This window comes from Netta rufina, assembly GCF_964035555.1.
Source record: "Netta rufina genome assembly, chromosome: 1".
NCBI lineage: Eukaryota > Metazoa > Chordata > Aves > Anseriformes > Anatidae > Netta > Netta rufina.
Genome location: NC_140123.1, coordinates 9,106,257 through 9,132,565, shown reverse-complemented (window position 1 = coordinate 9,132,565; position 26,309 = coordinate 9,106,257). Strand labels below are relative to the sequence as shown.

At 36.4% G+C, this 26,309-nt stretch overlaps 1 protein-coding gene across 1 annotated transcript; it reads left to right on the top strand.

Annotated features, from left to right (window-relative positions):
- Positions 1-1,231: 1,231 nt before the first annotated feature.
- Positions 1,232-22,218, top strand: RAB38 (RAB38, member RAS oncogene family; the record flags this gene model as incomplete). The annotated part of the gene is made up of 3 exons (XM_084296936.1): positions 1,232-1,487; positions 9,452-9,732; positions 22,066-22,218. The coding sequence occupies exons 1-3, from the start codon at positions 1,283-1,285 to the stop codon at positions 22,216-22,218; spliced, it is 639 nt and encodes a 212-aa protein (XP_084153062.1). The 5' UTR covers positions 1,232-1,282.
- Between the last annotated feature and the right edge of the window lie 4,091 nt (positions 22,219-26,309).

Here is a 26,309-nt window from a genome sequence, read left to right as displayed (position 1 = left end):
ACTCTGAGATCTTTGTCTTCTAAAATCCCGCTTTTGGATAGATTACAAATTCCTAATGCCATTTCAGTGCACATTTGGATAAGAACTCCATTAAATGGTATTTCAGTAAGTGTATAATATATTTTCATTTTATCACTGTCATTGATAAAAGTTAAAATAATTCACGGATGAGTTTCACGCAATATCAAAATTATGGGAGTTTGCTTTCAAAACTGTTAAACGGTTCAAATGTCTCAAGGCAGCACATAAAGGTTGCCAGCAAAGCTGCCTAATTGAAACTGTCACTGTCATTTTCATTTAAAAGGTAGGGTCAATCATGTCAATGGAATGATTTACTCAAATATTTTTAATTGTTTGTAAGTTTGGTATCACTCATATTGGAAAACAGAGAACCGTTGAGACACTGACATTCACATGCTGTAATGCTTTGATGCTTTCATAACTTCTAATTATCAGAGTCATGGGATAAATCCCAATTTTTTGCATTTTAGATTCCTGTTGTATGAAAACACAAGACATGAGCATTCAGCAGATGTGAACATGTACCTTATTGGGACAGATGATAACAAATTATGATGTTAAAACAAAACAAAAATATGTATCTGTTATAATTAAATTCACACATCTTTCCTAACATGGAAATGTGTAAAGATGTTTTATATTGTTATTAACTGCCACTTCTAGAGATATAAGTGAATTCACACTGACTTACATTGATTAAAAAAAAAGAAAAAAATCACATCTGAAGTTAGTCACATTGGCTTAATTTTTATACTTTAATGGAGGGGTGACATCCTTAAAGGAGATTTCTGCCTTTTTTTGTGGTGACTGCCATTTTAAACATGTCTGGAAATGAGCAGGGGGTAATAAATTATCACCAAGAAGATAGTGATCAAAAAGAAGTTTTCAAAGCTAGTATACAATAGACACACTGTCCTTCCAGTGAGGAGTGAAACAGGGAACAGAACTGTGGCACTAATTTTCCTGCAAAGTCTTTAGCAGTCAGACTAATCCCAGACACACCTCGTGCTGACCTTTACACATGTACGCACTAAACTTTCTGGGAGACTTTTCTTCCCCGGGTCCCTTGCTTACTTCATTTCCCAGCAGGGCTGCCTGCTGGACTTGGTGATCCTGCTTCCGTACAAAGGGAAGGAGCCTCCACCTACCATCTTCGCTTCCCTCCCCGGCTCCTCACTCCCTCTCTTCCTCTCAGGCTGGCAGGATTCCTGGGGCAGAGTATGCAATCAGTTTGCAGGGAGCAGCCACAGCAACAGGAAAGATGCAGAAGCACAATCAGAAGGAGCACCTCTACAAGCTGCTGGTGATCGGGGACCTGGGAGTGGGCAAAACCAGCATCATCAAACGCTATGTCCACCAGAACTTCTCTCCCCACTACCGGGCCACCATCGGCGTGGACTTTGCCTTGAAGGTCCTCAGCTGGGATGCTGAGACTGTGGTACGGCTGCAGCTCTGGGATATTGCAGGTGAGTACAGAAGGGAACCCTGTGCCCTGTAACCCATCTAGAGACAGTACAAAATATAGACCCAAATTCATTTGTTCTGGTCTTTAAGTTACCTGTGCAGTGAGGGAGAGGAGACTGAGGAGAGAGAACTTCAGGGCAGCTTGAAATTTTGGAGTTTTCATAAAGCCAGCAGACCCATAGACAAGGGATGTCAGAGCAAAACCTATCCTGTCTGATTTTTCTCCCAAGCCCTCAGACACAGTCTCCTCTCTCTGAATGGCCTGATTCTTCCCCTGCAGCTGCCAGATCTCTGTGATGGGAGGGAGGCTGACAAGAATTTCTTGTTGTGTCTATTTAATTTGGTGGAAGAGATGAGGGATTAAGTAAGACAGTTAATATGATTTTTATAGTTAAAAAATGAGGAAAAAATATATCAGGGTTACCTGATCACAATGCCTACTTTCCTTCCTTCCTTCCTTTTTTTCCTTCCTTTCTTTCCTTCTTTTTTTTCCTTCCTTTTTTCCTTCCTTCCTTTTTTCCTTCCTTCCTTCCTTCCTTCCTTCCTTCCTTCCTTGCTTCCTTCCTTTCCTTCCTTCCCTCCTTCCTTTCCTTCCTTCCTTTCTCATCCTCTCCATCCTACATTCCTTGTGCCCAATTCCTTGTGTCTGATGAAATGTAAAAACTTCTGACACACTTTAAAAAGATTAGTGTTTGTATTTGGCAATTCTTTGTTAGAATTTATTTACCCAGGTTTACTTGTTCTTTTTTTTCTAACATCAAGCAAAAAAGGAACTTTATGCTCAGGGGGAGAAAACAGGTTAAAGAACTCCATCTATCCTTGCATGCCTGCATTATTTAAAAAATACAGAATTGACATTGTTGCAATCAGTGTTTCAGTTTTTTTATACCTAGCTTCCAACTAAAACCACAGCTACTCCTTCTTGCCACATGCCTTCCTAGGAATGAACCACTCGATACAGTGCACAAAACAGAAGCTGTGCATGGCATATTTTACATGATATAAGTATTCATTTTTCATGTAGTGTATATGAGAACCCAAGTTCAGCAATAACACAATATATTACAACAAAAATGATGGCATTTTTGAAACTCAATTAAAATAAGAAGTTATGTTCATTAAGTAGGGAATTAAGGTGAAAATTGCATCAGCTGTTAGGCAGCTGTGCCAGCCTGTGGGTTCATATGTGAGATCTAGTCTGCAGTTGTACCTAGTAAAACTAGTGGAATAGGAAAATTCTTAACATTCTTATCAACTGAGGGAGTGCCTTTCTTCTACGCTTAGCTAGTTCATGTCTGAGCTCTGAATTTAGCACCGAGGCACTAAAACTTATGCAACAACACTGCGTTATACAAAATGTGCATATCCTCAACTTTTTTTTTTTTTTTTTTTTTTTTTACACAATAATGTAATTGGGGGGGATTATGATATTAGAGAAACCTGGGTGTTGTTTTGTTTTGTTTGTTTTTTTTTTTTTTTGTTAGAAGTTTGAATAATGGGGAAAGCATTGCTTTTATTGCTCACCAGTGACTGATTATAATGATAAATATGTACACAGCAAAACTTTTCTTCATGAGAGAAAAAAAAAAGTCTTTAATAGTAAATTCCAAGTACATTGGGGACTTAAAGAATGCATTTTGCATGCTCTGAAATTTCAGAGATTTATTACACTACTAATCATGTGCTGGCAGATCATATGATGTAGCTTTCAGTCAGGCTGCAGAAGCAATTACACCGAGTTGTAGTACTGAATGACTAGCATGCTTTCTGAGTTATCACACATGACAGAGAGAATTACAGCATAGTACTAAATTTCATACGAATTGCTCAATTCAAAGCATCTCTGTGAAGGTCAAGACAGCAGCCAGTAATAAACAGAGTTGCTGTCTCAGTTTTAATGACTTCTGTGTGAGGAGCTTTAGCTGTTAATGGCTATACATAGAAATTAAGTTCTGCAAGCAACCTTCTGAATTCAGATCAGTGTGGTGCTGGCATAGAAGTTACAACAAATATGGCATCTGGCTGATGTGAAAAAAGTTGTTTCAAAATGAAAACGAAATGAAACTGATTCGGCATATGGAGGGAATGGAAGCGTTTTCCCCTGGCTGTGGCTTTCATGTGTCAACATGTGCAAAACACAGATATGTAGGAGTAGGAGGAGATAAAAAAAATACCTGGTTTCAGAGCAATCCCTGTTTTTTGCTTGAATCCTTGTTATTAGGTCATGCTTAGCTTGGGGGGGGGGTAAAGCCCCCAGGTAAAATTTTCTCTCTTTAACCAAGATTAAGGATGTTGGCTTAGTATTTAGGACATTTTTAATTGAAACAAATGCTGCAATGTATTAATAACATTTCATATTGATACTTATATATAAATATAAACATATAAATATATATATATTTCAGGTATTTTTGCATGTCTCACATCCTAGCCTCCCCCTTCATTATACAGTCAGTGAACGCTACTACTAAGCATAATGTGTATTCTTCCTTGCACTTCACTGTGTGCATCAGTAGGTAGTACATTTTTTAACAATATATAAATAATTTTCTCAAAAATGTTTTGAGTAAAATTAGCATCAAACTTATCTATGTTATTAGTAAGATTTAAATACCTGGTGATTTCATGGGAGGAGTGGTGCACTCCATCCATAGAAGGACCAATTTTACCCATTACATACTTCCTATAACAGATATAACAGGAAGAAAGTAAATTTGTTTGGTGCCATCTCATTTCATAGTGAAATACCATATATTTTTCTGTAATATATTATTGTGTATTCCTTAATTTGGTAAACAAAACTAAAATAAGATCTAATAGCTAAATGTTCAGCATGCTTTTTTTTTTTTTACATGAGAGATAAATGCTGAACAATAATAACTAATCATTAGAAAATAATAATTCACAGATAAAAGTGGTTGTTCTTCACCTATTATTACATTGGTTTCTTTGTTTCTTTGTTTTTGTTGTTTGTTTTTTTTTTTGAAAAATAGTATATCTGTTCCTAAAGCTCTGGCTGTAAGATAGGAATAATTGGATAAAAATTCATGGTTTCTCATGTTTTGATGTCTCTAATGACAACATAGTGTCATTAAAATGTACTAGTTTATGTCTGATCCAGTGAAGTGTCTAATGATTCGGGTGACTGAATGTTTGCTATTTTGTGTGGGAGAAGATACACATGGTATGATTCTCATTGTGTTTAATTTCATCCATTTTATTTCACTGAATGTCCTAAACTCTCTGTTAAGGTGTTGTTGTCCCTCCTGAAGTGTTCTACCACCTCTGCTATTGTGTCAAATATCTTTCAATCTTGCTCCTCTGTCTTTTGTTCTGTTTCTTTAGCTGTTCTGTTACCTCTATACTATCATCCTTTGGATTTGTGGACAGACTGTTGGAAGGGAACATTTAAAAGAAATACTTATTTATATTTGGAACAAGGTTCTTACAAGATAGGATTACTGTAGGCTTCCCTCCTGCGGTGGGGTGGTCCTGTAGTTGCAGACTGGAACCATTTTTGATGAAGCCAGCTGTTGCAGACAGGAGGTCTAAGGCAGCAGCTCTCTGGGAGAGACATGAGGGGCAGAGGGCAGCATTCAGAGCCTCCCACAGAACACTTCAGAACAGACATCACTGCATACATGTATATGTGGGCTGGATTATTCATTGCTACCAAAAATAGCTTGGTTTACTTTCACAAGGCTGGATCTTATCTCATAAATGGTCGGTCCACTGCATTGGAGACATTCACACAATACTGGTGACAAAAGACCAGTTTGATTTCCTTTCCCTGCCATTTTAACATTCAAAAACAATAGTGTTTGCTTAGATATAGGCAAATGTCTGAATAGTTGTAAAGTTACATTATACTGTAATATATGTATATTACGAAGTATACTCCACAAGTATACTTGTGGAGTATACTGTGGGACCAGTATACTCCACAAGGACTAAACGGGCCATTCACAGATGCGAGGCACTGTACATCCTCAGTGGTTTAAGGTTTTAGTGGCTGCTAAGCATTTCAGTACATATGCATAATTAAGATAGTCATGGTGATTTCTAGGCTAAGTTACCTTGAAATTATTGTATGCAATCATAAATAACTCCCTGACTGTGACAGTTTTATTTTGGTGGGGATTTGATGGGATCTGTAGCCTGATCCAGCTCAGAGCCTGCTTCTCCACATTCTCATGTGCTCAGTATGTGGAGTTTTTTAGTCTGGTTTATGTTTCAGTCTTGCTTCCACAAAGTCAATGACTAGACTTGAAGAGTCAAAATTCTGAAAGTTGTTTTGAAGTAGAAGATAAAAAATGCTTAATCCTTTTGCACATTTTCCAGCTTTTCAGTGTTGGCTAAAGGCCCTCTGTGTAAAGCCGTGTGGTTTCCACAAACTTTTCCCTCCGAGGATGAGGGATAGTAGTAAGAAGTAAAACCCACAGTAAAAGTGGGCATTAGACAATTTTTATCTACACTATTTTTCAGATATTATGGTGGAAATTATCTGAGTTTTAGCACTTTCTCATCAGTTTTTATAACTTTATCAAAGATAATAGTGGTTATTGGAGATTGAAGTTCTGTAGAAGTCATGCTTATGTAGTGTGCATTTTTATAAACTATAATTGTTCAGATGTTGATTGCTTTAAGCTTGTTAAATGATACCTTACCCTGCTACAGAAGTCTCTGAGATCAATATAAAAGCGTGGACAGGTACCATTCACAAAGGAAGTCCTTCCCTTTAATGGAAATCTTGTTGCTTTGGAACGTTCATCTCTTTGGGATGACTTCAAAGTAGAATAAAATTCATCTGGCTTAACAATTAGACATCTTTTCCTGAACTGAGTGTAAGCTAGTCACATTGGGCTCACCAAGGAGTCAAGGGCAGAGAGTAAATACCTCCATAAGGAAGCTTATGTGACCTCTCTTAAAAGTCTGTCCTTGCCGAGAATGTCCTCTAGACATCTCTTCTCAGTCCCTGACTACAAAGGGACCCTAAACTTAGACAGAAAATTAATTTTTTAGAACCTAAGTTAGGGCTGATGAATCCCACCATAGAGCAGCATCTCAGTGGGCAAAAGCCATCAGACTCATTGGACTTGATACCAGATGCCAGTGGCCTTGCAAAGCCCAATGGGCCAGATCAAACAAACGTTTCACAAATTTCTGATCCTTTCTAAAAAAGGCAAAAACCACCTGCCTCAGTCACTCATGAAATAAAGCAGGTTCTAATGTTCAAGGCTGCTTGTGAGATACCACTGAATACCTAATGGTTGACCTAGTTTGCAACATAATAACCGCCTAAGCCATTGTGTTTCTGAAAAAACAAGTCCACATTCTGACACCATCAAGTAATGCCTATTTTCATGAGTAATTCTGCTAAGTGAAAAGGTTTTAGGAACCTTGTCTATTAAGATAAATATTTGTTCAACTAATTTGGAATCTTTGGAAGAAGTGTCTTCCCAGGTGCTTTGATACAATCTTTTGTACTTGAAGCACAACAAAAACACAGAGATCCCCTTTTCACAATGCAATTTAAATAAGAGTGAATCCATTATGCAAATGACATAAAGCTAAAAGTCTGTGGCTATGAACTACCTCTTTTCAAAGTTTCATAATATCATTATGCTAAATATGTTCATATATTAATATTCAGTCATCTGAATGTAAATTAATATTCAGTCATCAGCTCCATTCCTTCTCTTTCTTTGAGATGATTTGTAATGGAAGTTGGTGAGCTCTGTCTGTCTGCATAAAGTTGCTTTTACTAGTACAGGGACTTTTCAGTGGAGGGAAAACCTAGGTATCTGCAAATGCAGTTGGAAGCAGGACAAGAAATCAGTCACACCATTTGTCAGTACTTTATCACCACTAGCCAGAAGAACACTTCTTCTGAGCCTTTTATTCCTTTAACCTTCATTGTTTGTGATGAAGGATTTTTTTTGCTGCAAATTATTTATTTATTATATATTCTACATCACACCTATCTTAGAAAACTGTAGTGCTGAATATGTGTAAGACCCAAGTTTAGTTATTCTTACATATCCACATCTCATCTGCTGTGCAAGCAACTCAAGAACTTTGCATGAGAAGTGTAAGGTATCACTGTAATGCAATATACATCAAAATTAATTGTATATGTTGCTGTTGACCTCACTGATAAGATTCTAATCAGTCCTTGACTTCTGTTTGAAGGTACCTTCTTGCAGATGAAAAAAAGTTTGCTCAACAAGGAGGTTGTTGAATAACACATGACTTAGCCATTCATCTGATCAGCCCACTAATAGGAATCATAAGACATTTTAATAAAGCATGACCATAAGAAATTTTCAATCAGACCTTATATTTTTCAGATTTTTTTTATATTTCTGTCTTGCTTTATCAATGGAAAACAATGTTTGTTTAAGATAAAAAAAGAATCTAGAATAAATTTGGGGATGACAGATGACAACTGCTTTGAATTTCTGTATCATGTGAATGACTTTGTGTTTGCTAGAACTATTGCATAAAACCAAAGATGAATGACACAAATAGATGGTGTTGGCTCCATAACATGCATTCAGTAAATTCCAGGGTCTGGCCCTAAGTATGTCTGGCCAGTGTCATTTCCATTAAATGAAACTGCATGGCTTAGAAGCCCAGCAATCAGGATGCATCAGGTCTCATTCCAACTTTACATTTGACAGCACAAATTCCATTCATAAAACCTCTACAGGTAAACTTCTTGGGGTGAGACAGACAATCTTCTTGTCTTTATAACCCACTCAAAACTATGCACATTAGGAAAATCAGTCTAAAACAGGTTTCCATGGAGTATTGTCTATTTTCATAGCACTTTTTCTCAGCTATGGAAACATACAGCTAAATACAATGGCTGTCTTACTTAAATCTGCTGTTACTTTGAGGTGTTTCAAGCATTGGTAATTATGGGATCACAGCTCAGCAGTGAGATCAATTATTTTTTTTTAAATGTTTTTATTTTTTCACTTTGAGGAAAATTCTGTATGCTTTATTTATTTATATTTATTACTTTTTTTTCTTTTGCCAAATTTCCCATGAAAACAGTACACACATTAAAAAAAAAAAATATATCCTGATATTTTTCATCACTAACCATGTAAAATAATAGACATTTCCAATTGTCTATGTTGTAATATAATAATGTACTGTTACCTAGAAAAAATAAAAATAAAAAAAATGTGGGGGGAGAAGAACCTTAACTATCTTTCCTTAAAATCCTTTTAATTCAGCAAATAAAGCTATAAAACTTAAGAACACATCTAGTGTAAAACTTTTCCTCCCAGTTCCTCTTACTGGAGCTGTACAGCTCCTTGTATTGCTACTGCAGTTTTCTGTTTTCTGATAATGTTTTCCACTTTTGTAAAGCTTTAAACACACCTTTTGCACCTCTGTGTTTTACTTTGTCAGTGACAGTAGGGTCATAATGACTCTACTGCCTGGTATAGTTCCAGAGCTTAATTAAGCTACTGTTTACTAGAATCACTTGCATAAAACTGTGTGGGACTTCCTGTCATGCATGAGACCAACTGCATTAGATGTTTCCCACATAATACTGTAGTATCATGGAGCTTCAAATCTTATACCTAGATGTTTTGTGAGTCGTTTAAATTCCTGTGATGTACACCAAGAATCTGGGTACCGTCCACAGAAATCTGACAGCTTAATAAGTATTATGACAAGCTTGTCATAAATTTATTACATTTCCTTGTATGTTTGCTTTAAAACTGCTTTTTCTCTCTGTACTCACATTTTCATACATGAGTTTAGTACTCTACTTATCATTCTTTAGATAAATAGTAGCCTTCCAGAGGTGTCAGACTTACTTACAAAACCAAGCCCTACCTTCAGTAATATTCTATTAGAACACCTGGTATGTGAAATATTGACTTAGACTGGAAACAATGATTTTTACAATTATTATTTTTTCTCCCCACATTCATGATCACAGGTCAGGAAAGATTTGGAAACATGACCAGGGTCTATTACAGAGAGGCCATGGGGGCATTCATTGTCTTTGATGTTACAAGACCCGCAACATTTGAAGCAGTGACAAAATGGAAAGAGGATTTGGACTCTAAGCTGGTTCTTCCAAATGGCAAACCTGTGCCGACAGTCCTCTTAGCAAACAAATGTGACCAGGGAATAGATGTTCTTATGAACAACGGCATCAAGATGGATCAGTTCTGCAAAGAAAATGGGTTCGTGGGCTGGTTTGAAACGTCAGCCAAGGTAACGTTTCCATTTCTTTTTAAGTGTTTTTCCAAGAACAGAGAAATTGTTTTCCAAAGTAGGTCACTCAGTTGAAATATGTATTTTGCAAAGGTCTTATATTGGTGGATTTAATTAAAGGTGAATTTGTAAAGTAATACAGCCTTCTATGGCAATTTATATTTGTTTTAAGCCTTTTCTTTCAAAACAAGTTATATGCAATGTTATGAAATGCTACAGCTCTAAGATTATAGGCCAGCAGTAAAGTATGTAAACAGTCAACAATTTACTGCGTAATATCTTAAGAAAGAAGATGACCTTTGGCAAGACCCAAAGACTACCTCTTATGAGAATATGAGGATATTTTTCATAATTCTTAACAATGAACATTGTCTCTAAATTTTTATATAACCACTGTCTGTAAGATCTCCTGATTTGAGACAAGAGCTTCATTGTGTTAGATTCCAGAAAGCCAGTCCATGGTAGCACTACTCTGGTTGTACTATTCTGACTGTTGTAAGTTCTCATCCTCAAAAACGTTTTCAGAAAAATCACATGTCCAGAGAGGAAGAGATCAGTGGTCAAACTGCTGAATGAGCTTCTCTTGGGTTAAATTCTTTGCCTTTGTACAGATTTCCTGGGTAAGACATTCAAGATTAAAAAGGCACTGGGATGTTTAGAGCACAAAGCTTAAACATACAGTGCTCCTGTATACCAATTTGAGATTTCTCAGACAATATCAGTACATGCAAAATTTGCAGAGCTGGCATAGTAAGCCTAAGGTTTTCTGAAAGGGAACTATCTCACAGACTGTATGACTACATATCACCTGGATATTGCTATGGCTTGTGGAAGATAGTCATAGCCTTGAGGATTTTCAGATGCATGGTTGACTTTGACAAAAGGTCCCAACTAATTTTATTAATACATAAAGACTATATTCAAATATGCAGTGAACTTTTAATGAAGAATAAGGTTACCATACAGGACTAATGGAAAACTTCTGCTTCTGAAACAAGATTTCTATTTATGGAGAGAAGATATGACCAGGAATACCAATAACAGTAACACCAATACCCACAGACACATTTTCAAATGCTTTCAGTATTTTTAGTCTTCTAAATATAGCCTTTGTCCTCTATACTTCATCTATAAAACATGGATACTCTTGTATCTCCAGTCTATTGTCTGCCTTTGGCTCATGACTACAGAATTTAAGAAAGCAGCATTTGGCTTCTCCTGATGTTAAATGGGACTTTTTGGATAGTTTTATTGACCCCAAGTACCTAAATTCCACCTACACTGTCATCTCAGTGCCTGAATCCATTTTTGCTTCTGTTTCTAACTGCTTTGGAGCAGAGATGGACTCACTGAGTGAGGAGCCTGTGATGTGGTTGTCCAGACTCCTCTTGGATTCAGTGGAGAAAAACATACCCTTCTATACTATCCTGAACTGGACACGTAGAAAATTTTCTCCCAAAAGGAACATTAGCTCTCCATTTACTACCAAGGTATATTAACTCTCTATATCCTCTCAATAGGTGTCTAAAATTTATACCCTTATTATGTTTGTATACTTTCTACCACAATGTGACTTTGATTTTTTCTAGCACATGAAATTAAAACATAGGAAATTTCATGTCTTGATTCCCATCAGCAACAAAGGTATCTAATCAGTGTTGCTTGAACTTGAATTTCTGCTATTCAAATTATTTCATTCCTATTATGACAATGACTTTTAGTAGAAGCTTGATTGTACATGAAATAATGATTTAAACATAACATCTTGGTGGATATTATGTTTATTATATTCTTTGATTGTGAAAGCTGCTCTCATCATTAACAGAACAGAGGAATGCTTGAGTGTTTGAAATGTAAACCGTTTGGCACTGGTTTGGCTAAAGTTGTTAGTAGACTGAAAACCAAAATGTTATATTTAGTTAATTTCTTTTAAACACTTTGTGAAAGTTACTTAAGAATCTTTGAAATGTATACCTGTATTTTACTCTTCTGGTCTTGATATCTTCTAAAATATTAATATTTAAAAGAAATTTCATTTGCAATCAGCAGGGGTAGCTGCAGGTAATTGCCTCAAGCATTGTATGAGTTGTTGGCTGAGAGGTCATTGTGATTAGTGTCTTTACTTTCCCACTGAATGGGCTTCAAAACTAGCCACCGTCTCTTCAAAATGGCTTTTCTAGGGAGACATTGTGGTCTAGGTTCATGTGTAAATTATCTTTCTCTATGTATAAGGTTATTTTCATTGCAACATTTGCAGGGCATGGTTTGAATTCAGTGTGGTTATCTAATGATTTTTGCTGGATGAAGCCACCAGAATCCAGTAAGGATGGTATCTATTTCTGTTTAAGAAACAGGATGAGGACAAATTATTGTTTGTGTAAGAATTACATGTTCTGGACTTTTCAATATTTTCTTAGGTGTCTAGCTGCATTTCAGGCCACAAATAACATGAAATATCTGGTTGTGAGTATTTGGGATCCAGCTCACCAGTGATGTATAACATTGTATGTGGCTGTTTTCTTCAGAACTACTTTTTCTTCATTTCTGACATTTACATGACTCTACATTTCCTGGGGACAAGAACCAATTCACTGAAAACTGAGGCCTGAGGGCAAAATCACCACAAAAATCATCTGCAGAAAAATGACTTGATTGTTTTAAAATGCCTGGATCTAAAAGATTTACGAAGAGAAGGAGATGGAACAGGGGAACAAGATGGACCATTGTTTAAAGGATGCAGGTTTCATTGTTCTAGGTGGTTTGGATCAGCAGCTGCTCACTGCTCTTTGACGTATGAGAAAGCATATGAGGAAGGAATCCATACTGTGAGTTCTATGAATTAGTCCCCAGCAAGCATCTGTCCTCCTCTTTTAAAAACAATAAGAACAAAGCATTTATGTTGTTGGACTATGGACTACTTAAGGTCAAGGCAGGGAATGAATGTACAAAGAATTTCAAAGGTGGCAGAGTTTTTACCATAATGGTAGAAGATAGGCACTCTTGTGGAGAATCGTGGAAATGTAAAGGACAATTAAATCTAAAAGAAGTGACAACAGAGGAAAAATCAGTCTGGGTTTTTCTGAGACAAACAAGTATAAGATTTTGACTTAAAAAAAAAAAAAAAAGCAAATACAAAACAAAAACAAATACAAAACAAAAACAACCTACTTCTTTTCCTTACTTTTTTTTTTTTTTAGCTTACTTTATTTAGATTTTCCTTACTTTATTTATCTCAGAAATAACTGCTAGCCAAGCAGTCCTCTGTTTACCAGTCCAGACATGATTGAACAGAAAGAAATCCAGTTATTTAAAATGATTCAAAACAAAGTAATCCCACTAACGACTGTAAAAGTCACATTTAGGCTAAGTTATATAAAAATAATTTCCCCATTTGGTCTAAGATCTGAACTAAGCCTGTGCACTTTTTATTTTCTTTCTTTTATTTTTTTTTTTTATTTTTTTTTTTATTTTTTTCCTAAACAGGTGTTGTTATTGCTGTTATTTTAAAATATTGGATGTTACATGTATCTGGTATTCTTTCAGCCTGAGGCATATTAAATAGTTGAACTCAGCTCTAGGGAAAATAAAAATCTAGCTATATTTGCTATAGAGAATAGAAACTCTTTTCTGAAGTAGAAAAACACTGACAGAGAAGTCATCGTATTGCAGCTAGCAGTTTTAGTAGTTCAAATAAGTAATAACTCTTTTTTTGTGGTATCCTAGAATAATTAGATCTCCAGAGGTTTTCTGCCAACGTGTCTGGAAATGTTATAGCCTTCAGAACAAACTGAATATGATTTATGTGTTTTGGAAAAACAAAGGTGATTATTTATAAAAACTTTTTTTTTTTTTTAAGTTCTAGTCGCCATGCCTAAAGTAGCATGCTATATATGTACCTACCATGTTTCAGGCTGTCAATGGTTTGAAATTTTTGTCTGTGGAATTGGCAGAACAGCAAAATACATCACTGTATTATTCCCTGGTGCTGTTTTTTCTTAAGTTAACAACTTTAATGTAAAGTATTTGAGCAATGTAATGTATTCTCTTGTATTAGTTTTGATTCTTACATTAATATAAAGGAAATATTCAGCCTATTCCAATCTTCTGTTCCCTACAAACATAGAAAATTCTTCTGATAGTTTCTCATGTAAGAAGGACCTCATTGGGCAACAGCACAATGTAGTATAGTCATGTTATATTTAACACCATATTTCCAGTGGGGAGCCTTGTCTCTTTTACACATATCTTTGGTTTGCTCATATTGATTGCAGTCTTAAAAACACATCCCCGGATATTCACAAAATAATCCTTAATAGTAAATTATTTAATCAATTTCATTACAATTATTGTGAAAGGTACGTTTATTTAAAGAGAGAAAATTTTTCATTCTTGTCACACCTTCAATCATCCAGCATGTGGCTAGAGCAGCTGAGAAGTCCACTCATTTTTCCAAGACTTTAAACTGTTATCACCACCATTCCCAGTTCAAAGAGACTAGCTTTTCACTTGGATTAGAAGAGCAGCAATTTGAAGCTTATTATCACTTCATAATGAAAATGGAACTCATGCATCAAAACAGACAAGTCAGACAAAACTATTGTGCTTGAAAATACCTACTTCAGAAATGAATTGAAATACCTTACCACTTACCATCGCTGTAATATGATCATGTTTGAGTTTCTCATTCCATGCTATAATTCCACTGTCAACAATGGAGAATTAGGTAAAAAGACAGTCACATTTTGTCCATATTGCCCAGAAGGTCTGGTAGCCATGCTTTCCAGATCCTTACCAACCTAGGCTGAGCACAGAGCTCCCTCTGTGCTGAGCACTGTGACCAGGAGACTGAACACCAAGTCTTTGGGCTATTTGGACACATCCTATTTGGACCTAGAAAAAGTTATATAATCTTTCCTTCTATAGAAAAGGTAGGTAATAATGTATCATTTTTCTATTTTTGTCTGACAAGCTATACAGAATGTGTCATAGTGCTCAAATTCTGCAACAGGAATCAGGAGTCGTCTTTGCCATTAATCTGCTGGGTGACCTTTCAGAAAGTCACTCTCTCCTCTGACCCGGCCACTTCTAAGCAAGGACAGCAGTTCTGTTTGTCTTATCAATGAGCTGTGTGAATGAAGCAAGCTCTACTGTCCCTTGTTTAAAGTATAAATTCTTCTGACTGTACAATCATGAAAGTTAAAAAACAAACAAACAAAAATAAAACAAAACAACAACAACAAAAAAAAAATCAAAGAGAGGACATGGTTTTGATTTCCATAAAGACAAAATAGGGTCATGTGTGTGTCATTTGGACATATGTATAAATTATGCTGACACACAACAGCTAATCTACTGATCTGGTAACCGAAACCAAAGCAATCCATTTGAGGCTGCCAGACACGGTTAGGAATGTATGGCTTCTTACATTTTCTTTCAAATTTGTGGAAAAAAAAAGTCTAAAAAAAGTCTAATCCATCTAATCCATTTTACTGCACAGAGACTTAGAAATATACTTCTGTTTCTGCCATAAAACTAGTGAAACGAAGCTGACACCTAAGGCAGAAGCTTACAGTTCAGATATACAGTCACTCTATGTGGAATCCTCTGCAGATTTTGTTTCCTGAAACTAAAAGAAGAGTTGCTTCAGAGCATACTAGAGGCATCAGAACTGTCCTATAGCTCCATGGATCACTGTTCTTAAATACATTATTTAGTACCGGCCAAAAGCTGAAAATTCACAGAATTACAGAATTATTGAGGAAGGTGCTTCTTGAGGTTATCTAGTTTAGCCCAATGGAGTCCAGTAAGAAGATCTCCAAGATTGGACACTCCTCAGTCTCTCCGGGCAGCCTGTGATAGTTCTCAGTCATCCCCACTGTAATAAAGTGTTCTTGTGTTTAGATTCAATTTCATGTGTTTTACTTCAGTTCCAGTACATCTGCTGCTCACAATAACCTGGAAATTTTAATGTTTCCTTCCAAAATGAAAATTCAAAATTTTTTATTCAAAATAATTAAATTGTTCAGTTTAGGAAAATCTAAAATCTAAGAGAGCCCTTGGCTGAGCTCTGAGGTTAGAAGGACATGCTGCTCTGGTTTCTCAGCCATGAGGCCTGGCAATGCCTCTGTGTGGAGCCAATGTTTCCTTAGGCAGACTGCCCTGAAACCACACAATCAGCTTCTTCTGATGGAAAGGATTTTGTTACAGGATTTCTAAACAGCTCTAAGAATTCAGTCCCAGAAATTATCTGGTTCTCAGGGGTGCAGTCACAGAATTTCACATCTGAGAGTTTCATGTTCATGCACCTGGATGCCTTTTAACTCACGCTGTTACATTTTCCTAGAAACCCGACCACAGCAATACAACACAACATCTTAATAAGTCTCTGCTGCCCATGATTTACAAGATTATCTACTCTGGTAAGCGAGTATGTGTAGCCATTTCCTCAGATTGGTTGCACTGGGAGAGTGCACATTACAATGAATTTTAAATCATATGCCTTCTCCTGGATTTTAGTGCATAATAGAAATAAAATTGGAAAATGATGAAGTCATCCTGCAGCCTCCTGTTCTTCAGACTGGACACCCCAACGCTCCTCAGCCTCTTCTCATAACAAATGCCTTCCTGCCCTTTTGCCATCTTTGTTGGCCTCCTTTGGACTCTTACAAGGATATTAACATCCTTTTTTTTTCTCTCATGGAGCCCAGAGCTGCACACAATATTGAAGGTGATGTGAGTGGTAGAATAGTGGGAGAATCACCATGTTTGACCAGCTGGCCATGCTGTCTTCAATGCACCCAAAAATGCTGTTTGTCCTCTTGGCTGCCGGGGCACGCTGCTGGCTCATCTCACAGTTTGACCATCTGTCCAGAAGGGTGCTGTGAGGGACAGTATCAAAGGCCTTACTAAAATCCAGAAAGATCACATCCATCACCCTCCCTTCATCCACCAAATGGGTTACCTTATCCTGGAAGGATATCAAATTACCAAGGCAGGACTTTCCCTTCAGGAACCCATGTTGACTATGCCTGATAATAGCTTTGTTCAATAACTGCCTTTCAATAACCCCCAGGACCATCTTCTCCATTACTTTTTCAGGGACTGAGGTCAGACTAATAGGTCTGTAGTTTCCTGGGTCTTCTCTCATGCCCTTTTTGTACATGGGTATAACACTGGCTAGCTTCCAGCCCTTCTCCCTGACTTTCAAGACAAGATTCAGAAGCATCAGATTCAGTCAGAGAAAATACAAAATACCTGAATATAGAAAGGGAGCAATTTTATACCTGAAAACAACCAGAAAGACAAACCTAAGATATCTATATGGCAAAGAAAAAATGAATAAAAAGTGTTTGATTTGGAAGTGAGACAGGCCCATAAAACTATTAAATGTCTTTTTTCTTCAGTAAAGAGCTAAGAGTCAGTAAGGAAGAAAACAATCCAGAATACAAAGAAGCTTGCTGGGCTTGTATACTACTGTGAGACATTCAACAGAGTATTTATTTTCCCTTCGGTTGATTGTTGCATTACAAGACTATAAAATTTCCCATAGCAATGGGATCAAATGTTTTAAGTCATGTAGCCCTCCCCCCTTGAGTTGCTATTCTTTCCGCAAAAATGTCCTTTGAGATACTTTTGAAGGACATTTATCTACAGAGCAAACTGTAATTTCATTTGTGTCTTTCAGTGTTCCTTTCTGGTTTCAAAGATTGCTTACATTTATTTTCTTTGCTTTACTTTGGTAATAGAATTAACAGTAGCAAGTTTTGATTTTCACTTAGGATTGGATTCAATACTCAGTTTTTGCAGCACTGACTGTGACAGCATCTTTCATGTGCTGGGGCTTATTAAGGCACAAGAGTCACAGAAATAGGTTAGACAACTCCTGTTCAAGATGTCCAGGAAAAGTTTTTATAAGAGCTATCATGCAGGAAGTGTATGTGAGAGGTAGTGGAAAAGCGAGGGGAGAGGACCCAAAGCAATAAAGGCACCATGTTAGTGGCAAGATCCTTCATTTTTGGTCTTGTAGTATAAACCTTCCACAAGCCTTGGAGGAAATAAACAAGCAAACAAACAACACTTAAACACTTCAAACTGTGCCTTCACCAACTTCCCAGCTAGCCACCATGAACTGGACCAGGATTCTTGCAGTTTGCTTTGTCTGGGGCTCTTAATTTTCTTCATTTGGTAAATGGTTCTAGCAGCACTTCCCTAACTCAGAAAGATGCTGTGGAGAAAAACAAATAAAAGATGCCATGTTGAGTATTAACAGCCTTAAAATAGTGTAAGTAAACAGTCCTTCCCTAGTATTTAGATAACTATCCAAAGTTAGGAAATAGAATATAATTTAAATAAGCTGCAGAAAATAAGCTGCAGAAACAGTAGTGCATCTAGTAACATGTCAAAGACTAAATGAACCTGTATTCCCATCCTGATATTCAGAATTTCCTCCACCATTAAGGCAGGGTACATTCTTCAGGATGGCCTAAAGAATTTGCTCTGAACATGAAAGAAACCGAGTGAAAATGAAAAAGAAAGGAAAAGAAAGGTGATCTGAAGTACTATCACAATTTCTGAGGTGTTTTGTGTAGAACAATAGTCATAAGAGAGATGACAGTTAAAGGATTTCTACCTAGAGACAGATAGACAGACACCATTTCACTCTGTTCTTTCACTTTTATTTTCTTTCCTATTTTTCAAATGGTTAATTTTATTCTTAGGCATAATGGGGTCAGTTTCCTTGTTTCAGTACAATTAGTAAGTTGTCTGTGATTAGTCCTCTCTATCCAGTCTTACATCCTGATTGTTAGTTTCTTTGTATTTGTTGGATGGCTTTTCACCTGCTTCTTTTTCTCTGTCATTGCCTAGACTGCTTTTCAACACCTCCTATTCTCTAAAATTGCCAGGTCTCTGGGTGTCTGTTTGGATAGCAGATCACCTTCTACTGTTTGCAGCTGCTGCTATGCTGCCTAAAAGAATATTGATCTTTTTTTTCTTTTCTTTTCTTTTTTTTTTTTTTTTTTTTCCAAAACACACTCTAGGATGAGAGGTGCAGAAATCAATATTTCATTAGGCAGACCAGAACATAGCAATGTCTGATCAACAGATCTGGGACAAGGATTAGGTTTAGAATAAAAGGCAACAACAGCATCAGAGGTGGTCCAGGCATGGAGCTGGGACTGCTGGAGTTGCTTTGGTGGCAGAAGAACCTCCTTGTAGTGAGAGACTTAAGGCACTGCTTCTTATTTGTACCATGTACCTGTTGTCACTTGAACCATGGGAGAAGGGTGGAGTTGGACAAAAGCTTAAAAACAGCTGTGCTGGCTGTAAAGGCCAACTCTTGCTCCCTTGTCCCCTGGCAGAAATTTTAATCGCCACATCTAGACCATACACATAAATGTTCTGGAATGACTGGAACACAAGCAGGATGAGAATATGTCTGATCCAGCACACACTACGGACAGGACTTTTTATTCCTTACCTCTTACATACCTCTTATTTTTATTCCTTACCTCTTATACAGAACAAATAGAAGAATTTTAACTGCTTGGCTGCAAATACTTTAAATAGTGAAACCTTGCAAACCAGCACATTTTGCCTGAAGAAGCAAGAGCTCAGTCACGTAAACTTCTGTAGGCACATCTGAAGGGATGGTGCTCTGGCAGAGAGGAAGGTGGGCATGGACTGAAAGCAGAAGCTTATTCAGGTGGAATGGCCAGGCCTGAGCATAAAACTTAGATTTATTTAATCCTGCTTTACAGAGAATCACTGGATGTGGGCAGACACCTCCCAGTGAAACAGTGGACTCAATCCAAGATGCAACTATCAAAGAAATCAGCAATATGGGTCAAATTTGGAAAAAAAAAAAAAAAATTAAAAAGGAGAAAGAGCAATACAGAAAAAGAAAAACATTTCATTTTGATATTTCCAGAACTAAATATTTTGATTTTTTTTATGTCAAAACAGTATTCGCCTGTTCAAGTTTGGCTTACTTCCCCAAAAAATCTATAGAGGATTTAATAACCTAGTTTTGCTTCAGCTTCAGTTCAAGATGAAATAGAACAACATTTTGTTTTGTTGGTGGTGATGGTGGTGGTATTTTTTTGTCTGAATTTTTAGTCTCAGCCACCTGGAATCTAGCACCAGTGCGGATAAGGACCATTCACCTATACCCATTTTATGCTTTTGTGGGCTTGGGTTCATTCCCTCTTTCCCACTCCTATAAGATGATGATCTTAAGTCTCTGATGAAGTGCCTTTGCATGTTAATGCATGTGAATATTAATGTATTTAGGCACAAACTGAGATAGTCATTAAGACATTCTTGAAAAAAAACTAAATGCTCCCATCTCAGAAGAGAAGTGGCACACGGGTAAATGAAATGATTATCTGTCCATTAACAACAGAATACATAATGGAAAAGACTTTTTTTGGGGGGGCAGAGGGATGGATTTTTTTTTCTCTCTCTCTCTTTTTTTTTTTATTCTCTGTTTGGTAACCTTCTTTTATTGTCAGCAGAACTGAAATATTTTTCAATGTCTATTTTTTCTAAGAAAATTTCACAGTGTCCTGAAAAAAAAATTTCATACACAGTTGAGGAATTTGCTTGTCTGGTTCAGGAAAATCATGTGATAAAGTTGCATTTTGACAGCTCATTACAGACCTGATTCCAAGATCTTTATTTCTTTCCAGGGGTTAGTATGTAAATGGCTTGTCTAAAGTTCTGATTTGTTAAAACCAGACTATATTCTTTACAGGTCAAAGTTGAAATATTTCAATTCACTTGTGTAGTTGAAGAATCCTGTGATGTTGGCACGAATTAACATTTCCAGTTAAATCTCCAGATTTCAACTCTTTGTTGTGGTGCAAAGTTATGGCCAGTGGAGTTTGTGGAGTTTGCAATTGACTGCAAGAGGATTAGAAATCAGCCTCACAGAATCCATTGCTTTGGCTTTTGATCTTTCATATAATTGTACCATTTCTACTGAAACACACACATGTGCTTTGTTTTCTTTTTTATAACTGAACTACATTCTTAAACATCTCATCTGACAATTTTGAACATGCATAAAAAAGGGTTTTACATTGAATTTTACAGGTTGTTTGTGATGCTGCACTGATGCTGAGCATTTGCTGAAGGTAGACTTGCATTGGGTGGGTGGGTGGGTGGGTGTGGTCTCAGTACAGTAGGCCTCAGATTCGGCTTGGAAACCTGGGTCAGTCTTAAGATGCAAGTAATACATAATTTTGATGGAGCAAGAGAAGTATGTGCATACACATAAATACATACTTATATTTTTATATATATATGTGTGTGTGTGTGTGCGTGTAGGTGTGATATAATTTCCTGTAAGACTGAAAGTGCAGTGAGTTTCTATCTCTTGTCATATGAAATAAGTGATCAGTGCCAGTAGTTAGAGTAGGAGAGTGTATTTTATGCTAGAAAGCCTGGCTTCTCATTCCAGCCATACCGGTTGCTGTCATTAAAAAAATCCTTGCTCAGTATTCCTGCTTATTTTATATGCTGTGCTGAGCTGTGTCTCACTGAACAGGCTGTTTTGTTTATTCTAAGTAAGAGTTGTAGCAAGTTAATCATGCTATGGAAGAAAGATCCATGTAGAAAAAGATGAGCTGTTCATTTCGTTCTAAGCATCTAGAGTGAGGATTTCTGTCTTGAAAATGAAAACAATGGTGATATACATCTTCTGAAGCAGTACATTAGAGATACTGTCTCAATAAAAAATAAAAAATAAATAAATAATAAATAAGGAACCTTAATGATATAGGACTTTTTTTTTTTTTTTCTGTTTTGTGAATAATTTGAGATTGTATTATTTTTTCAATGAATCTGTTCATCACAAGTTTCATTGTGAGCATGGTATAAAGAAACCCTCCTGAAACCATGGAAAAAGTTCTTAAAAAACAAGAGCTATTTATGCCTGTAGTTGCTGACAGATAATTAATAATTTAAAAATCAGAGTAACCATTAATCAAGCAGTGAAATGTGGATTCTGGAGCTTTACTTCAGCCATTTGTCTTTAATATCTCTTTAGTGTTTGTATAGTTTAATGAAGTAATCATATCACCAAGACTGAGGTAATTTAAAGTGAGTTCTATGTATAATTTAAAGGAGATGTGAATCTTAATATACATAAAATGTAACTAATTAAAAAAATGAAAGTAAACATTTTTAAAATGTCAAAATCAATTTTTAAAAGCTGTTTATTAAGGAAAGTAAACTTTTGATGTAACCCAGGGAAAAGTTTAACTCTACACAGGCAATATGCAGCATAATGTAATTAATATTGACTAATCAACCTCTCTCTTTCACTTGCAGGAAAATATAAACATCAATGAAGCTTCCAGATGCCTGGTGAAACACATAATTGCTAGTGAGAGTGATCCAGTTCAGCCTATTGAACCAGATATTATAAAACCACACTTGAGTTCCAGCAAGATTGTCAGTTGTTCAGCTTGCTTTAAATCCTAAGAGACTTCCAGACTATTACAAGATCTGAGCAACTATGACTCGCAATGTATACTGTATCCAAATGTATCCAGCCTGCACAGATTGTCCATAAGCAAATTTCAGTTATCTCAAAAGTATACTTAAAATTTTCCAGAAATTTTTAACAGCTAAAATTTGTTGTGAACTGTTCATTGATAGCAACTACTCAAAACTATCTGACTACTAGTCAAATAAGTCTCATAGCTATGGCTGTGTTTTCCTGGTTGGGTAGCACCACCACTGATATCAAAATCTATTTCCTTGCAGTGTGGTTTCTGAAATCTCATATTTGTTATGTGACTGCAGCAACACCCTACTTATCCCTTGGTCCTCCAGCCCATCTTCTGAATTCTCTGACCAGACAACCATCATCATTACACTGTTTTGTTCCCACATTACAGTTGAATAATCTTGTTTCATATAAGGAAGGTGATGATGACAATATAGCTGTTCAGGAAGGGGCAACAACTCTCACAGTGAAATATTGCCAAGATCAGTCTCCTGGATGAAGTGGTAAGGTTGAACATAAAACAACCTTCCATGTCAGTCAGTTCCCCAGAAGGTCTCAGCTTATGAAACTGAACATGAGGTAGTTTTTGCTGTCCCTTCCAGAGGAGTTACATTCTCATAGTTGTTATCATTATCTTCAGATGAAGCAAAATGAAACAAGTCAAGGGTGAGAGGTGACCAAATAGGGAATCAGGGGTATAGTCTCACAAGTGAAGTGACTGACAGTTTTCAGAAAGGTTATCTATTTCAGAAAGCCAGCATCTCCTTAAAAAAAGAACTCCATGATTTTGTTCTTGCCCCTCCATCCATGTATGTTGTCCCCATGTGTTTAAACTGTATGTACTCCAAGAGCCCCTGAATGCAACCTCCCCATTATGTTGATTCTCATGGGAAAATATACAATAACATAACACATAAACCTTTCAGGAATACATCTTTGTTGAACAGCAGGGTATTTGTTTTCGAAGAGCATTCTTATAAAAAATAAAAATAAAAAATTGTGTGAATGACCATAGGAAGCAAAATGAAACAGTCTTGAGAGTAAACACTCCTGGAATATTTATTTGCAGAAATTGTTGAGCTATACTGTGGAAATGAAGTGGCTGATTTTCAGAATATCACAAAATATGCAGGTTGGTGGAGTCATTCAGACAAGTGTGTCTAGACAAGAAATCTTGACACTTGGCTGCAAGCCTGCAAGACAAGTTTTACCTGTCTCCTGCCACAGACATACTTCTTCCATTTTCTTGCTCCCACTCAGTTCTTTCCTTCCTAAGCTGTGAACTTTCAGTGGCAAGTGCTGTCTTCTGAGATGGGTTTCTGTCCTTAGAGGTGTGTAGCGCCATGGATGGGAGGACTGATACATTTTGTCACAGAATTTTCATACAAGAAAATAAGGTCTATAATTTTAAAAATAAAAATACATATCCAGAATTAACCTGTGCACACACATAGACATAAGGACTCAAACATATATATATGTATATACATATATGAATAAGCTGGCTTTTTTTATCTAGGAGAATAACTTCCAGTTGTCTTGATCTCAGCACAGATCAAGACTCCTTCAGCACAGATTCCTGCTGTGATCTGGGTCAAATATCTTTCTGCCTCAGTTTCCTCATCTGTAAAATAGGGATTGATGTACACACCTACCTCACAGCACTCCTTGAAAGTTACTGTTGGCACAGTGCCTCAATTATATGAATTATGAGTGCCCTCTAGCATAAATACATGGTGCTGTAATGCCTTAATGTTTTAAATCTATCCAGGGCTTGCCTGAGCTGCAACAATTAGCTTCAATTATTCCACCTCAGTTAACCCAGTTGAGGTTATAAAGCAGCATGCGACTGCATGGGATGATTTGATTAGCTGCAGATGTGTTGCAAATGGAAACTGGCTACACGGATGTCATGCTACTGGTTTAATAATCTCAGCAGCTAGGCTGTAATTTAGACCCAGTGCCAGGTCAGCTATTTCAAATTTAAAGCATTATTTAAGTCAAGTTGTATGGATGCCTTATTAAGGATAACACTTAATTCATACCTTCAATCAGCACTCAGGTGAACGCAAGCACCTAAACATTTAGATGGCTTCTAAAAGGCTAAGCTTCATGAGCTGAATCCCATGATTTACTTAACAATCTAGGTGCCTCAGGTGAAGCAAAGGAAGTTCTTGCTTCTTCCAAAAATAATTATGTACTCAACTTGCAACCAACTTAGCAGTTGCTGATGTGTTTTAGGTCTCTACTGATTGCTTGTCTTTGGTGGCTTACAGTCAACATTCAGAAAGCATAATGACAACTTCCTCTCACAAATATTTATGAGAGCTATGACTTAAAATCTGGGATAATAGCAATTAACAATAATAATTAAAAATAACAACAACAACAACAAACACTTAGAGGATATATAGTTATTTGCTCATTTGGTGTTCGTTTGTTCTTTCTTTCTTTTCCTTCCTTCCTTCCTTCCTTCCTTCCTTCCTTCCTTCCTTCCTTTCTTTTTTTTTTTTTTTTTTTTTTTTAATTTTTAATATATTTTACAAACCTGCTTTAAACTCTGATCTTACCATCTGTTCCCCCTGCTTCTGTTGCATCAAGTTTCAATGCAGTCACAGTTTTGGACCTTATATTTTGCTTTTGATAGCAGGAGGACAGAACATATTTATAATGTAAGAATTAAAACAATATCATGAAGAATAAGGCATAGACCACCTGTTTAGGTGGTTACATAATTCAAAATGTTTTATTTGTACTGAAGTGATAAGAAACTGTCAAGTCTCTTTCTATAATGCAATAAATGTGTGAATGTCACCTGGATATCAAGTGAACAGAGCCTTTTCTGAAGGGGTTGTCATAGGCAGGCCAGAATGAAAGATTTAGTTTGGAATTAATGAGCTCACTTTGTTCTGATACCCTTTCAGAAGCAAATGTAAAATTTAATTATATTGATTCAATCCCTAACATTTCTTTCTTTCCTTTTTTTTAAAAAAAAAAAAATAAATAAAATTATATGTTCTATATTGTCCTCTTTGCTGGTCATTAGAGATGAGTTGTCTTAATTAGATGACCATTTCAAAATGAAACAATTTCCCATTTTGCAATAAATAATAAAATGCATGAGTCTCTATTGCCTTCCAAGTGGGTAAAGATACTACAAAATGGATTTAAAATTCATTTTCATTCTAGTTCTCCATAAAACCACCTCTGCGTATCCCAGCTCCTAGGACTACGGGCTGATGCACAAGTGAATTGCCAGGCATGAAGACTTAGCTCCACACACCCATGAAAAATGGTGGTTGAGCATCTCCACTCAAAGCTTCATTTTCCAACACCACCACACCACCAGCAATGATGGGTTGTCTTCCATTTTCCATTTCTGAAGCTCCATAAAATCAGTATCTGACAATCCTAAATACAATGGTGATCCTATATACCTTGGAGCACATACGTATTACTCAGATAGGAAAACTGATAGAGTGAAATGTAAATTATGCTCTGTTATTCCAGAAAGACCATAATTTATTTGACCAGGTTGGGTTTTCAATAAAGAGCCATTTGGACTCTGAAAACCAGACTTTGTTCTTCTTATACACTATTTTCAAGATTATGTATTTTCATTGAACTTTTCTATTTAGAAATAGTTGTTTCGGACAGTACCCTAGGTATGCAGCCTGGATTGTTGTATGTCAATATTTTGTCTTCAGACTTTTTTTTTTCTTTTTTCTTTTTTTTTTTTTCTTCTTCTATTTTATTCTATTTTAGTATGCCTGACCATATTAAAGGGTGAGGGAGGGAAGGAGGAAGAGAAGTAGGGAATAAAGGAGGGATGGAAGGAGAAGGGGCATATTTAAATAGCAGTTTTGTTTTACTTCATAAAACAGTTTGTCTAGCTGAATGAAGTGAACTTGTTAAATATATGCAGGAAATGCAATTTAATGTCAATTGCCAGCAAACGGTCAATGAAAAAATATTTACTTCACTAGTATTTATGCATGTGACTGCAGGTTTCATTGTAATAAAAGGTATTTCTGACAAAACGTGGAATATGTGCGTTTTGTAA